Source organism: Callospermophilus lateralis, chromosome 4, assembly GCF_048772815.1.
Source record: "Callospermophilus lateralis isolate mCalLat2 chromosome 4, mCalLat2.hap1, whole genome shotgun sequence".
In the NCBI taxonomy this organism is placed as follows: Eukaryota; Metazoa; Chordata; class Mammalia; order Rodentia; family Sciuridae; genus Callospermophilus; species Callospermophilus lateralis.
This window is the reverse complement of record NC_135308.1, coordinates 154,603,796-154,619,871: the sequence shown is the minus strand read 5'-3', so window position 1 is coordinate 154,619,871 and position 16,076 is coordinate 154,603,796. Positions and strand designations below refer to the sequence as shown.

Sequence of the window (16,076 nt, the reverse complement as noted above, 5' to 3'; positions counted from 1 at the left end):
ACTTGACTAACTAATTAATACTGCACTCCAGATAACATGCTAAGCGATTTCTACCTTGTTTAAAAAATCCTGGTTCCATCCCCTATTATGTGTGTTACATGTGGGGTGTTGTTATTCACCCCCTAGTGGTCCATGGTTTTCTGATCTCTCCTATGGAATAATGATACACAAACACTCAAGTCCTGGGAAGACTAATTGAAATATAGATGTTTTCAAGCTCCCAGAGTCAGACCTATAATAGCTGCTAAATAGCCACGGTTCCTTGAGCTCCTTATATAACAGATTCTACAAGTTTAAAGTCATCATCCAGAGTGGCAAAGATAAAGTCCGTGTGTGCAGCCCAAAGAGATTTAGAGAACCTGGAGCAAACTTTTCTTCTCAATCAGGTAGTTGTGCCGTGTTCCTGGTGGCACTGGAGACCTCAACCAAAAGGTGGCAACATGCCAGGTATAGCCTCACCTGATGATGGTCAGACAAAAAGAACGCTATGCTTATCTGCGCTAGAACATGGCACCCCCCCAAACATCAGCTGTGTGAAAGAAGCCCGGCACAAGAAACCACATATTGTATCCTTGCACTCACGAAATATCCAGAGTTAGTAAATCCAGGGAGACAGTAGGCAAGCTGGAGGTTGCCAGGGAGGAGAACTAGGGAAGCTGGGAGTGGCTAAGGGGTTTTTCTTGGTGTGATAAAGTTTTTTTTGGAACTAAAGATGTTGGTTGCATAACATCGTGTGTAGCCTGCATGCTGCTGAATTGTATGTTGAAGTGATTAATTGTATGTTCTATGAATTTCACCAGAACCGTGAGACCAACTTCTATGATAAGAAGAGAGGCCACTCTCAATCACAAGGTCACAAGTATGTGTAAGTGGCCCAAATCAGGGGAAGACTGACGTGATTAAAGGGTGTCTGTTGGAGGCCACACCAGAATTAACTGAAGATCCTTGAAAGCAGGGTGCCCTTGGCCGTGATGTGTGCATTGCCCTTAGACTTTTTCTGTGACCTAAAACAAAGAAGAGCTCTTTTGGAACAGGAAACTGCTTTCCTGACTCTCTTTCCTGTGGGTTTAGAGACTGATGACTTTTCCTTTCACAGTTTGTGACCAGAACTGGGTCTCAGGTCAACCCCAAGCCAATCCCCAGCAAAAGCAGACAGTATTGCTTTAACACACCTAGATTCCTGCAGGTTGAGGTCCCGTCCCTCAGCACAGTGCTGCCTATAGATGGGACCGGATCCTCTTTGACAGGGACTGTCCCAAAACTAGGGCACAGCTCTCAGGAGGGCCCCACCAGAAGCCTTCAGAGTGGCCTCTGGACCTGTGTTTTCTCTTCTGCCTGATTCAATGCTCACATCACTGTCAGTTTTCTTAAACACAGACACTTTCATTCCTGATCCGGAATATTCCAGAGCTACCCAGGGACCCTGAACCCAGTTTAAGTTCTTTGCTTAGTGTTTAAGGCCCATCTGGTTTTCTTGCACCTGTCATTCTTGCTGTCTGAATGAAGGTTCTCTGCACCCTCTCTCTGGGCAGGAGTGGTCAGCTGCTGCCCACCATGTGGGCTCGTCCTTGGGCTTTCCCTCCACTTTCCTCTTCCAGTGACCACTTCTCTTTCAGCCTTTTGAAGTTGTGTCACACACTTTGGCTCAGAAAACTCGGATGTTTTCTTCAGAGAGCCGTGTCTCCCCTCATCCTGACTTGTGTATGTGTCTGTCTGTCTGTCCCTTACTTTCTGTTGAGGTTCCTGAAGGTCAGAGGCCCTGCCACATCTCTCGATCCCCAGGAGGGGAGGATGCCCAGTGGGTGTGGGCCCTGTGGACTAAGATGAGTGGCAGGGGGCGGAGACACCGTGCAGAAGCTGCTGCCTTCTCTGCTCCCTTTAACACCCGAGATGTTTACGTCACATCTGTATAGGCCTTGGAACCCGGAGGAACAAAGGGCTCTGCAAGTCAGACACCTGGAGACCCTTTGGCAGTCCCCGTTGTGACGGTTTGAGTGTTTACAGAGGGAGAACGAGAACCGAGCGCGTATGTTTCACCGTCCCCTCCTGGAATCAGAGTCAGGAACCTGGAGACTAAAACACCCCACAGGTGACTCCATGGGGAGCTTTGCAGATATGACTGAGGACTGACGTCACATTCAGGGAAAAAAAAAAAAAAAAACATAAAAAGAAGCTCTCCTGGAGCCCTAGTCTGACCCCAGGAAGTGTATGTCCTTAGGAAAGATCCCTTAGGCTTAGAGGTCAGTTTGCCAATGCACTGTTAAAGGAGGTGAATATCAGAAGGGGAGGTGTTGGATGTCCTCTCCATTCTTACCCCTCCCCATGCTCCTCCACTTGTGTACCTCTACCTGGGCCACCCCAGGGGGAGCTCTGGGTTGGGAGGAGCATTCACACCACCCATCTCCCCATAGCACTATCAAATGGCATTCCTGCCCCTGGGAAACAGAACCCAGGTTATGCGGAGAAGTGCGAAGGGCAGGAACTAAGTAAACTGGCTGGGGTGCAGATCAGTATCCTTCACTTCCCCAGGCAGAGAGGAGGAAAAGGTGACTGTCATTAATTTGCAGGTCTCCTGAGCACCTGCTCTGTTGACACATCCTTTGAGCCCTGCAGTGAGGGAGGGGCAGAAACGGTGCCTTGGACAGTGGATTCTCAACCTCAGTCCTTTCCGAATTTCAGTCTGGATCATTCTTTCCTGTGCCTTGTGAGATGTTTCCTTGTCCCCCTGGGGGAGGGATGGAAATCGCCCGGGTTGAGAACCACCAGGTGGAGCAATAGGCTTGGCAAGTCAGACGCCTGGAGACCCTTCGACTGTCCCCGGTGCTGATGTGCCTTCTGCAGTACCAGCCGTTGTTGCAGAGTGGCGTTGGTGTGGAGGAAGCCGCGCACTTAGATGAGCCAGCAGGTGGAAAGGTGGGGACACATGGAGTCACGTCGCATCCTTCATCCATGTGGTGCTCCTGGGTTGAGAGGTGTGATCTAGGCCACGCTGGGATGTGAGGCTGGAAAGAAGAGGTCAGCGGGGGTCAGGCCTTAGAGGCCTTTGTTACAATACGGAGGAAAGCACATGGATTGAAGTCAGAAGTCTTGGGGTTTTTCCCAGTTCCGTCCTTTTGAGCCGTGTGTGACTTGTCACTTAACCTCTTTGAGCCTCTGTGCCCTTTGGTGTCCAGTGGAGTCTCACGGATGAGTTGTACAAACTGAGTGAATCAAGCCACGGGAAAGTGTCAGAAGGCACGGGGTATTCTGAAAACCCAGAGTTTTCCTTTTTTCTGAGCACTCTCCCATCCAGTTAAATCCAGTGCTGTCTAGTCCTGCCCTTGCTGTTTATCCACCCTGCATTACTGCAGAGCCTCCTGGGTCCTCTGCCTCAACCAATTTGTCAACCCTAGAGTTGAACTTCCATCCCTGAACAGTACAATGTGGAGTCTTGAAATATTTAAACCTGCACTGTCCAACAGTGAGGCCGCCAGGCATAGCAGTTGGACACTTGAAACAGGGCTAGTTACAAGATGTGCTGTCAGTGAAGGGACACTTGTGTATCAACGACTAGGTGTGGGAAAAAGATTGTATTAATTATATGTTAAAATGCCAATATTTCGGACACACTAGGTGTAGTAAAATATATGATTGAAATTAATTTCTCTTTGTTTTCACCCTTTTTAAAGATGACTATGGGGAACCAAATGGGTTTTGATCAAATTAGCTATTGTCTTGTCTAAGGAATATTGGTTTTTCACGAGAGAATCATTTCCTGGTATTCGTTGTTTTATCTAGTCTGCATGGAATACAGCTGGAGACCTGGATGCCTGAAACCAGGTAATACCAAACCTTACATGATATTATTTTTTCCTACATACATGTAATGATGATGACATGTAATTTATAACTAAGGCATAATCATAGATTAATAATAATAACAAATAATAACAGAAACATTATAGCAATATACTGTAACAAAAGTGAAGTGAATGGGAACTCTCTGGATCACAAAATATCTTGTGGTGCTGGAATCACCCTTACTGTGATGATGTGAGATGATACAGTGACAACATTATGAGATGAAGAGAGGTGAATGACATAGGCATTGTGATTTGGCTACTACTTAAGGGTTTCTTGAACTGAAGTACTGTAATATTCTGACAGTCCATTTGGTAGCTGAGATAGCTATTAAGTGACCAATAAATGGGTAGCATATACTACATGGATACTCTGGGAAAATGGGTGATTCACACATATCTTGGGCATGGTAGAATGAGGCAGCATGAGATTTCATCACCCCACTCAGAATGGTCGTACAATTTAAATTTAGGAATTTTTTTATTTGTGAAATTTTCCTCTTGATACTTTAGACCATGGTTTTAGTTACCTCTGGAAAGCAAAAGTGCGGGTCAGGGAACATTACTGTGTGTAAGTATTTTTTCATAGAATATCTTTTTTTTTAAAGGATAGAAATGGTCCATTCATAAAGAGCAGTACCATACTGAATGACGTGTTCAGAAGAGGTTCCACTCATGTTTCCCAGCTGTAAGACCAAAGCTCTTTCCTTTTTAGTAGTTCTCCCTTTATCAAGATACATGGCCTTGAAGCAGCACCAGGGCACACCGCTGTTTGTTAGTTCCCTTACCTCTTCTTCCTGATTTGTGGATGTCAGTGCAAGGAGCCAATCATGTCAGTCCTATCCCTAGAATCTGATTGGAGGAGCAGCTAAAATTCAATCCCTTCATTTTCATTTTTAATCCTACAGCCTCTCACATGGTTCTTATTTAATCGCATTTTGGATTTTATTTGATCTCCCTTGATCCTTGGGACAGCACTTTAATGTCACAGCGGGCTGTCACACCAAGCTGATAAGGGGCTCCTGGGTACTGAACCACTTGCCGGGCTCCTGCAGCCATGGTGTGGAGAACTGATAACTGGAACCAGGTCTCCTGACTCCCTGTGCTTTGGAAATGCTGTGAGGCCCATTCGAAATGCAAAGCAGGCCTTGGAGTGGCTTTTCATGAGAGGAGACAGGCAGAACTCTAGGTGATAACCTACCTGGGTCAACCACGGAGTTGAGTGAAAATGGGTGGAGGAAGATCCTGTTGGAGGCCCCCCGTGAGCCCACTGCCCTTGATCTGTGACATCACAGTGACTTTGAGACCAAAAGGGCATGTTTTCCTGAAGCTAGGGAATTGGACTTCACAGCAGGATAAAGACACACCGAGTTGGCAGCCATGGACCTGATGGCTGTTACAACACAATGAACTCCCAAGTTTTCAATGTCCGTCCCGGGCATATTGAATGTGGCTTTTACTCTTTGGGCCCACGTGATCAATTTTTAAACAGTGCCTCCAAGGCCAAGTGCCATTCTCCAAATGAAAAAAGCAGTCGGGTGTGCCAGGTTGACAGGCCAAGGACTGTCAGAGGAGGGAGAGGCATGTGGCCTAACGTGCTGAGACGCAGTGGCAGGCATCAGATGCTTCCAGCATGTTCTCCCCGATGGAGCAGGGCAAGGAGGGAAAGTTACCAAAAGTGAACCTTAGGGGTGACCTGGAATGCACCCGAGGGTGTCTGAAGGGAACGCCATGCCTCAGGGGCCTCTTGATGCACTGAGCAGATTTCCTCTCTCCTGTGCCACATGGTAGACAGTCAGGCAGCTAGTTGGCTCGCTTTCCTTTAAAAAAGGTTTATTGAAACAATACCAGAGTGACTGCAAGGGACCCGAAGGCACATTCATTTGTCTGTTTATTCAAAAGATATGCAGTGACTGCTTTCTGTGTGCCTGGGTATGCGATGAGTAAAACTGTCATGGTCTGTGCCCAAGTGGAGATTAAAATCCAGCGGGCGCGGCAGCCATCAAGCGCGTAATCAATCAAATAATTGTATAATTTTGGAATTTGAGGGAAACGTTCATAGCTTAGTGACAGGCACAAAGGGAGGGGGCTCCTCAGGCACACAGTTGCCTGAGAAGAGTTCTTTGAGCAGTTAGCATTGGAGATCCAGGCTTCAAGGATGAGAAGCACCCCATCAAGCAGAGATCAGGGAAAGAAGCATTCCAGAATCCAGAAAAACATTTGGGAAGACTCTGAGTGAGGCATGTTCCAGAAGCTAACGGGCCAGTGTGAATGGAGTAAGGCAGATTGAAAGGGGCAGTGGCCAGAGGTGATGTTGGAGAGATCTCTGAGGTCAAGCCAGGCATGCCCTTGGAGACGAGGCAGGGTGAGCTGATGAGAAATACTGAATACTTTTAATTGGGACTTGAAAGAGGTGACCGATGCAGTAGGCATACACATGAGATGACGGTGGCTTCAGTCCCTGCGGTGGCCACAGAAATGGAGAGAAGTAGATACATCAGAGGCATATTTCAGAGGTAAAAATGTCTGGGTTTGAGGGTGTGCAGATTGGAAAAGGTGGAAAGGGTGAGCAAGCAGTTGAGACTGACTCCCAAGTGTCTCGCCTGAGCGGCAGAGTAAGTGGTGTTGCCCTCTGTGGGGTGGAAATACTAGGCAGGAGCATGTTTGGAAGGGGAAATGAGAAGTTTAGGTCTGAGGTGCATGAGGATCTGTCCAGTGGGCATAGGAAGGAGACATCTGTATATATATGTGTCTGGAACTCTATTAGAACAGCCAGGCTAGAAAAATACATATGGGAGTCCTCAGCAGGAAGGGTGATTTGCAAGACTTTGGCTTGGGGAATCTCCCCTAGGGACAAGGAAGGCGTGGCCCTCCTACTGGATCCTGGAACATTCTTGGAATTTACCTGGAGGAGAAACAAGATGTATGAAATAAACATCTCAGAGGTCAGAAACTCAGATACCAGAGAAAGATAGTGCATGTCTGAGCAGTTGACTGTTCCTTTGAAATCAGAGTGGCTCAAAGGGACAGATCTGCCCGCCCTGTGGTGAGATGGCCTACCTGATTTGGCTTCCAAGGTAAAGCCATGGGGAACAAGCATGGTTGCATTCTTCTGGAGCTTTGGATTTTTCCAGGAAAGGAGGAGGGCTGAGCCTGAGAGCCTGCAGAGGGAGGCTGTGGCTCACTCTTAATGAGCTGTGGCTTCTAAGCTGAAGGAGAGAGTGTAAAGAAAATCTGGACCTGGCTGGAGAGTGCTGAAGAAAGCCAGTGGATTGGGGCTCCCAATGGCCGTGAAACGTGTGTGCGATGGCAGCCTTGGGGTGAGAGGGGGCTGGGGGCATGGCATTTGAAAATTTTGATGTTCTGCTGCATTTATTGATCACACGTTCTCAAATGTGGGTTTGTTCCTGGGAAGTGCTGAATCTTTTGAATAGGGCAGTTTTACGGTGGGATTGGGATGGAGGGAAGAAAGCTCTGAGAATGTGAGGTGGAAACTAAAGTCTTCACGAAGGAGAGAGTGGCCAGGAGTCACCAAATGACTATGACAAGGACAGGGAAGGACCCTGAATCACTAAGGAGTGGGGACTTTGAAGTCCATCTGGCCAATAACTGTTCACTGATCAGCTGCTGCAAGCCAGGCTCTGTGCCAGTAGCACACAAAACAGCAACGTGTGAAACGGAAGGGCCCTGCCCGGTGGTGTTCAGGTCCGACTGGAGAGACGGGGTGGCACAACAGGTATCCTGTGCCAAAGAAGCCGTTTTGGGTTTGTACAGAAAACAGTACTAGAATCTGAGTCCTGGCATTCCAGGTATCTTGCTCAGCGCCCTGTGCTTGGAAGCCTCTGCTGGGGGTCTTGGTGCTCTTCTCTCACGGTTCAAACATCAGAGGAGATTTTGATGGGAAGCTGCCGTGTGAGTCATCAGTCACTGCTAGTCCAAGGGACGCTTTTGTTCTATAAGAAAATGGTACTTTTTCTTTTAGGAACTCTGCTTCCACTGGCTGGAAAGCTGTTGTGATAAATGCAGTGAACACAGTCTAGGACGGGAGGGCTCTAGCTCAGCTGCAGTCCCTGCACTGGGAAGAGGGGGCGCTCAGGAGCCCTGGAGGTAACCAGTTAGCTGCTAAGGGCTTTAGCACAGGATTCTCCCACATCCTTGTGTACAGGAAGCACCTGGGCCTCTTAACAGTGCAGATTCTGATTCAGCAGGGCGGGAGTGCCGCCTGAGGTTCTGCGTTTCCTGCAAGATCCCAGCCATGCTGGTGCTGTTGGTTCAACAGGTGGGCAGGTGTGAACCTTCCTTGGTGTTAGAGGCTGGGCTTAGGGAGGAGCCTGGACACCAACACGGAAGACCTGCATCCTTTGCATTTAAGGGATTGTAGGCTAAGGAAGAGAGTTTAGCTACTGCACAGGAAAGGGGTGGATGACAATAAAGTGACCTGGGATGTGCTACTGACTCCAGGTAGAGTCTAGACTCCGAGGGAAGCAGAGCCTCCAGGACTGGCCTCCTCAGAGAGGAGGAGCCAGGACTTGAAAGTTGTCCCCAGCCCCAGGCGAGAAAGGAAGCTGTTCAAGACAGGGCCAGGGTTGAGGGGATAGCCAGGGGAAAGGCACCAGTGGTGATGTCATGATAGTTACAAGGCAAACAACCATAATTAAGAAACTAATAGCTGTTGGGGGTTTGCTGCTGTAGGACCCACTTCCTTATAACCTCAGTGAGGTCCAGCTGGTTTTAGGCAATGTTACCTTACCTTCTAGAAGGAATGGGTGACATGGTGTGAGTGACAGAATTCATCAGATCCTCAGTAGGATAAGTGATCCTCATCCTTCAATTACTGTATGCAGCTAGGATGGGTTTGGGATCCTAAGTGATTCTGAAGTGTTTGGGCCATTTCATTTCTTAGATTTGTTTTTTTTTTCCACCGACATTTGCAACCTCTTCAGGTGCAGCATGTCTAGACAACCCACCTATGAAAAAGTCATTTCTAACATCCATGATGCTAATTAAAAGACAGCCTCTGGTGTTGATGGGAGGAAGCTGGAGCAGACACTTGGAATGTGGGTTTCTGACTGGAGTCTTTCAAATGGTAAACTGCGCCCCCCCCCCCTCCCAGGGAGGGTGTGTTCCCAATTAGGATACTACAGATGTTGACTCCCTGCACCTAGGTGGAAACTAAGGCTCAGCCAGATAGACCTCAGGGTCTGCACCGAGGTATTTTGAGTTGCAGGCAGTATAACAAGACATAGTGACTTAAGTTTTTATGTAGTTCTAATTTACAAAAGCAATGCATGCTTCTTGTATAAAATTTGGGAAATGTATATTCATATACTATGAAATTATTCAAAATCTATATCCAGTGATAACTTTCAATATGTAAATCCTTTTTTGGTATGTATAAATATGTAGCTATTAGCCCATCTGTATAGTATTACTTTGGACTGAGGAGTACATGTGATTGTCAGTCCCTGAGCTTCAAATCCTGCTCTTGTGGCTTAACAGATCCATGGTTCCTCCACTGTTCTTCATACACGTGTTTTCCATTGGTGGAGGCAGAGGGAAGAAGACAGATGGGGTAGATTTTTCTAACTGACCATGCTGGGCAGGGAGTTGGATGTTGGAGTTGAGGCAGGAATGCTTCGTGAGGCCTCTGGGACACCTGGGATAGCAGGTGGGGGAATCTCCTGTCCACCTGGAAGCAATGGAGGCAGCTGGTTGGAGGCTGGCCGTCCTCCTATCCACATTTGCACTTTTGGGGATGGAATTCAGCTGACCTCCTGGTCCTTCCTTCTTCTTGAGTGGATTCCCGTGTTGACTTCCTGGAGTAGCGTCTGATATCAGTTGAGATTTTCCTTAAAACCTATTTTTAGTACACAGAGGTGTCACTGGAAGTAAGTCAAATCCACGAAGGAAGATTTTTTTGCCTGCTGGGTTTAATTGGAGATCCCAGTGTTATCACAAAAGGCCAACCTCCGAAGACTCTGTTTCAAAACTCTGTACAAATTGTGCAATTTGAAATTAACTTCAGCAGATGGAGAAAGCGGGGAACCGAGTATCTTAGAGGGTTATTTTTTTAAAATGTTATTTAAATATTAATAACATTCCGTGTTATGAACTCCGTGGAGTTCGGTTCCCATGCTGCAATCCCCCAAAGCCTGAATTATCTAGAGCTCTGCTTCAGTTGATAGAGGAATAAAATGAAGGCCACCGGAGCCAGCCAGTGGAGCCAGCAGCTGGACTTGAACCTCTCTGTCTGAGGGCACTGCCCTCTCCCTGCTGTCCCCCCTCCCTTCCTTCTGCCCACAGTCTAGGAGCTTGGTGGCCCTTATTCTCTGTGACTTGCCGAGTGTGTGGGCAGGGTCTGTTGTCCCCAGCTCCAGTCCCCTGGGGGGACTTCTCTCCAGTCAACCTTCTTGGTTCAAGAGGATTTTGCTTTTTCATTTTTCCTTTCTAATTCACCCCCTCCAGCCCTGGGGTCTTTCATCTGTTTCAAAAGAAGGACGTTTAGAAAATTCCGTCCTATTGACTGCAGAAGAAAGCCCGGCGTGGATGGGCGAGATGGGCCCCATTAGGTGTTTATCGCTGGCAACGAGCTGAACACAAGGTCCTGAAGCTTGAGAGCGACACCCCCGGTTAGAATCTGATTCCATTTATTCCTTTAACGGGCGTCTGCAGGTGACAGGCTGTCTGCTTGAGTCTTAAGGGGCAAGGAGGATCGGATGGGGTGGGCAAAATCCAGAGCTATCTTTTGGAAATTCCGAGGCTGGTGGGGAAAGGAGGCAGTTCCTCTAGACCACTGTAGGGGACCCCAGAGGTGGTGGCAGAGAGGAGGGTACCCGTAGGAATGCAGGAGCAGACACTCAAAGCGGCGATTTCACAGAGAGCAGTTCTTTGGCAGTTGGGAGTATTCTGTAGCTGTCCTCAGTGGGTGGTTCTCCGCTGTCAGGGAGTCCAAGTGGGTGTGTGCGCCAGCTGTAGACATGTGACATCTCTGTTAGGGGTGGGTGGAGATGAGACCTTGTGGCCTGTGGGTTCCATTTCCATGGAATACACATGGTTTTATGATCAGATATTCAGGTGGAAGATCACGGCTCTCTGCTCCACGTGACTTGACCTCCTCTCTTGTTTCAAAACATCATGGCCAGATTTCTGCCCTGGTCTAAGGACAGGCTGGGTAGAGATTATCCGTTTGTTCCTGTCTATGCTCTGCACATCCTAGTCATTGCCATCTTCTCTGGACATAGCTCTTTTTCCCTTATCAAAGATAGAAGCTACGAAGGCCGTCCCCTCCTGACGGGTGTTTAGACTTTCAGCTCTGATGGGGGCCCAGGTGCGTGCAGGTGGATGCTGTGGCCTGGCTGGTCTCCTTTCCTTTGCATGTGCTCCCGTGCTGCTTCTGGGGCCTTTGGCAGTCCCTCTGCCTGGCACAGGGACCATCTGCCATCTTGATCACACAGGAATCCATCAGTACCTGCATCTGCTCTTCATAGTGGTCCGTGAAATTCTTGATTGTCACATTCTCTGGGCTCCCATGTCTTAGGTTTGTCTGTCTCTTTGACGTTCACCTGTGTTCTAGTCCGTGAAAACATAGCACCTGGCTGGTATTTGGTAGGTAATAGGTGCCAACTAAATGCTCATTTAACCTGTGTTAGAAGCACCTGTGCATATGCGTGCTCTGGAGGGCCGTTACAGAGTCCGTTATTTATGTATTTAACTGCCTCCGTTTGGATAGACTGCAGCCACCTCTGTCATCTCTTGTGACAGGGATGAGCAGGAAGTCATCCACCAGAGAACTCTTTAATCCAGGATCTGTGGGACGGTTCTCCTCTGCTGATTGCATCCAGGTACCACGCCAAGGACTCAGCCCTCCCTCTCTGCTCTTCCTTTCAGAAAGTATTATGAGGGAGGCCGAGGACCTCATGCTCCGGACAGAGACACGGCGCTGGGATTAGGGATTGCCACTTCTGAGAGGATGCTGGGGATCTGCAGAGGGAGACGGAAATTCCTGGCTGCCTCTTTGACTCTGCTCTGTATCCCGGCCGTCACCTGGATTTACTTGTTTGCTGGGAGCTTCGAAGGTAAGAAGGGAAGACAAAGAGAGGGAAGGAAGGGAAGACTGGCTGTCAGAGGGTCCTAGAAAGGGCCTCAGGGCCATCTGATGGCAAGGTCACGTTTGGTAGAAGGCCAGAATGGATGCCTGGTCCCAGGAAGGGACCTGGCTGAGGCTGCACAGGTGGCTGGGAGACAGTCACCAACGTGAGGTCAGATGGTGGGCACACCAAGTCCAGCACCCTTGGGTCAGACGGCTCACTGTGTTGATGGTGGGGGAGGCTGAACCATGGAAAATAACTCAGCTCTTCAGGGAGACACTCTCCCATCCACCTGCTCATTCATTTCTTCACACATTCAGCGTTTGGTGTTGTCTGATGTCCGCATTCAACCCCGAGCTGAGATGGATGGGGAGATAACAGTGCTGGACACTCTGGGGCTGCTGGAGGAGACGGGAGCTTAACAGATGGTCGCCGCACACAGCGGTGCCTGTTCTGCGAGTGGAAACGGGGCTGCCGTGGGAGAGGTCTGTTGGAGTGTCAGGCCCGGGCTGGGGAGGGAAGATGCTCCATCATCCTGAGAAGCCCAGCACAGGGATGCAAGAAAGCGTGGCTCTCCCCAAAGAGATAAACACAAATGACCATCCCCGGCCCTCTCCGGAGGTCCATCGGAAAGACAGGACGTGCCACTTTTCCAGATAGCTGTTTCAAATGCAGGGCAGCGTTTTGGGTTTCCAAGATGGCGCCCCAGCACTGGGGGAGAAGGAGTGGCGATGTTGAGGTACAGATCTTCTTTATATTTCTCTGCCCCGTACTTGAATTATAAGGGAAAAAACACTCAAAGGAAAATATGTCTCAAGGAAGTCACTTCCATGTTTTAAAACGTTTCTTTTATGCATGATTTTATTGACAGCTCAAGGCCACCTTTTAATTAGGGGCTCCTCTTCCCTTCCTGAGGTGGGCCTTGAGTTCACCAGAGTGAATGGGAGCAAGGTGGAGCTGTGTGCTAGCCCAGCAGGGAGAGTCAGGATTCCCAGCCCAGTGCGGGGGCCCAGTGTCACAGCCCTGTTACGGCTCCAATCCCTTAGCCACGTTCCTGCACTGGTCATCTGAGCTGCCAGATGGAGTAGGGTATGCCCAGGAGGCACTGGATGGTGAACTTCTGCAAAGGGATCAGAGGAAGGGCACCTGGCTGTTGATCTACTTAGAAGAGATAGGAGGAAGCATTCTCCCCAAGAGGGCGAGGAGGAGGCCCTTCAACAGAGCCCTGAGGCCACTGGGCCCGTGTCAATAAGAGGAGACACCGCCACTCTGCAGGGTGACCAAACTGGTTTTCACTATACTCGCTGAACAATCATGGTGGCGGTGCCGAAGCCACAGTGTGAACAGCGAGTACTGTGAGCTCTTCTCAGGGCCAGGCCTTGTGAGGACCTTCTTCACAGTGACCCTACACAGATCCTATTAATATCCCTGTTTTACAGATGGCACCTGAGTTTTGGTGATCTGCCCAAGGCCTCCAGGCTAGTCACAAAGGAACTCCCAGTTAGACTCAAGAGTCTAAGATTTCCTAAGATACCATGCTATAGATGGGGCTTCACGAGGTGTTCTATTTGAACATATGAAGTGAGGCTGAGGGAGGGTGGCCACCCGTGGCCGATGGTGTGGGTTCCCAGAGAGCAGGGGTGTGACAAGATGTCACATGGTTTTTCTGTAGGAAAGTTGTTGAATTTTGATTTGTGCTCAATGGCAGAAACTCATCTTAAACTGGTTTTGGCAGAAAGAGTTTTGGTGGTTCATCTAATTAGTGAGTTCAATGATAGTTCAGGTATCAGGTAGGGTTGGATCCAGGGGCTCAAAAGATGTTTTGGTAACCAAGTCTTTCTGTATCCCTCTGTTGGATCATTCTTCTTCTCTCTGTTGGTTTCTCTCAGGGTGAATTCTCCTACTTAGAGCCAGTTTGTGGTTTGCATATTATCTTCACCAATCCCAGGAGAAAAAGGACACCTTCTTCCTCCTTGCCCAATATTGCTTCTCGTTGGATGGCCTGAGTTACAGTACTGGAACCAGCCCCTGTGGCTGGTGGAGACTGATGAGGGAACCCTGAGCCCTGTCACAACTTTTCCTGGTTACAGGGTGAGGGGGGGTTGCCTGAAACATGAAGTGAGGCTGAGGGAGGGTGGCCACCCGTGGCCGACGGTGTGGGTTCCCAGAGAGCACAGACGGGAAGCGGAGCCAGGAACTCATGGTTTGTGTTCATGGTGTGACGTTAAAGACTTGGGGGTGTCATACTCCAGGCCCAACCCTGGGTGCTGAAGTGACGGCGGTCACTGGCTCAGTGTGATTCGCCAGATTGGCAGATAATCATGGGGAATGGGGAGCACTGAGGGAATACTGCAGGTGACACACACAGATTGGGTCACACTATCCACACACTGAGGACGAAACCCACGCTGGGGGCGTCTACACGATGCAGGGGCTGGGCGTGTGGGCACCTTAACAGAAGTGTCCAGCTACAACAGCAGCCTTCAGGCCTCTGAACCAGACAGTTGGCACACAGCTGGGCTGCTGCGTTCCTTTCTGGGCTCCGTGCTGTTGGAACCATCTAGACAAGTCGGCACGCCCAGGTGCACGGCAGTGCCCTCCAGACCTGGTCACACGCGAAACAGCGGAAAGAACCCGGGCTGCTGACGCTGGAGCCGCCGAGGCTCAGGGTGTACCTGGTCAGCCTCAGCCAGCAGTCAGAGGCTGTCACTCGAAAGAGATGACAATCGCTCTGATGGCCCCCACGTCTGTGGAGGGATGTGGCAGGGAGCCCAATGTCAAGGTCCTCATATGAAGATCATGTGTCCAAAATTGCCCGGAGGGAGAGAGATGCTCTAACAGGCGTCCTGCGTCCAGGGAGGGAGTCCAGCAAGGGGGCACGTGCACAGGTTGGCCCTTGTGACCTGACTGGGAACCCCAGGGGAGGCTGAGGAGTCACCCAGAGACAAAGCCGTCCCCCACAGAGTGCCTGCTGGTGGCCAGGACACCTGGGCCTGAAGAGAGGCTCCTCCCTGGGGCTGGACATCACTGTGGCCTTGTGGTCTCTTTATTGACACCCTGGAGTTTTGGCTTTGAGGCAGGTGAAGCCATAAATAAGGGCTGAGCTGCTGCCTGGATTCGTGACCACACGACTCTCACCGTGTGGGGGTTCACTTTTTTTTTTTTAAGCCTGTTTAATTTCAGGGTCTCCTGAGAGCAGAGCCAGGCATTCCCTCTGGGAAGCAGCTGCTGCCCGCTCTGAGGTTAAGGGTGGGATTACCTGGAGCAGCGCTGTAGGAGGGGAGGGAGCTGGTGGGGTCAGGCCAGGCAGACTGGGGGACAGGTCAGCTAGGTTGGCTGAGTGACTTGGGCACAGTGGTGCCACTTGTCTCCTTCAGTGTGGAATGAAGTTGTCCACGGGAAGCCCCTGTGTGGGGCTGCCAACCTCTACAGACAGGGATGGGATTCTGAGCCGCTGATGTGATTGGAATAACTAGACACTTTCCCCACTTGTGGGGGAGCGGGGGTGAGAGGAGAGGGGGTGGGCGGAGATTTGCCCTGAGCCTGGGACCAGGGTCAATGCAGACATGGCCCTGAGGTGAGAAGGCCCTTCCTAATAGATCTCGGCAAGTGGGGAGGAGGTGAGACCCTGGCTCCCGGGGCCATTTGTCAATGGCCAGGTGACTGAAGTGGCACTCCCTTTCTCCACAGAAAAGTCTTAACTGGGCTTCTCCAGAAATCTTCACCAGGGCTGATTGTAGGGCTGTCAGCAAAAGAGTCTTTCTTTGCAAGAGTCCAGTGTAGATAAGCTTCCTATTTTTGTGTCGCCCTGTTTACTTGGCCACTGGCCGGGAAGATACCAGCACTCCAGCACTCCAGGTGCTGGACACCCCTCACTAGTTTTTCACAAACATATCCAGCAGAGTAATTTGTAGAAATGTGCAAACCAGGCCTCTGGCCTTGAGCTGGGCTTCAGAGATGTCCACATTTTTAAGATAAGTTACACCAGGGCTCCATGGTAACAGCTGGAGGGGGAGGAAAGAGAGGGGAGAAGAAGCTCTCCCCTTCCCAGGTGCTGTCCTTGAAGGGTTAACTTGCCCAGAATAGTGAGAGGAAAAGCTGCTTTTATGTGAACTTCTGCAGACTGTGAGCTTCTGAGCCCCTCCCCTTA

The 16,076-nt window shown here is 49.8% G+C and overlaps 1 protein-coding gene across 9 annotated transcripts in view; it reads left to right on the top strand.

Annotated features, from left to right (window-relative positions):
• Large1 (LARGE xylosyl- and glucuronyltransferase 1) overlaps window positions 1-16,076 on the top strand; it is a 492,360-nt gene that overhangs the window by 122,098 nt on the left and 354,186 nt on the right. For 8 of the 9 annotated variants that reach the window (XM_076855085.2, XM_076855088.2, XM_076855087.2 and 5 more), the window contains one exon: window positions 11,727-11,914. In XM_076855085.2, coding sequence (XP_076711200.2) covers window positions 11,809-11,914 — 106 coding nt within the window. In that variant the 5' untranslated portion in view covers window positions 11,727-11,808. Of the gene's footprint in view, window positions 1-6,996; window positions 7,160-11,726; window positions 11,915-16,076 lie in introns of those variants that run through there. The other variant, XM_076855083.2, reaches the window with a different exon arrangement.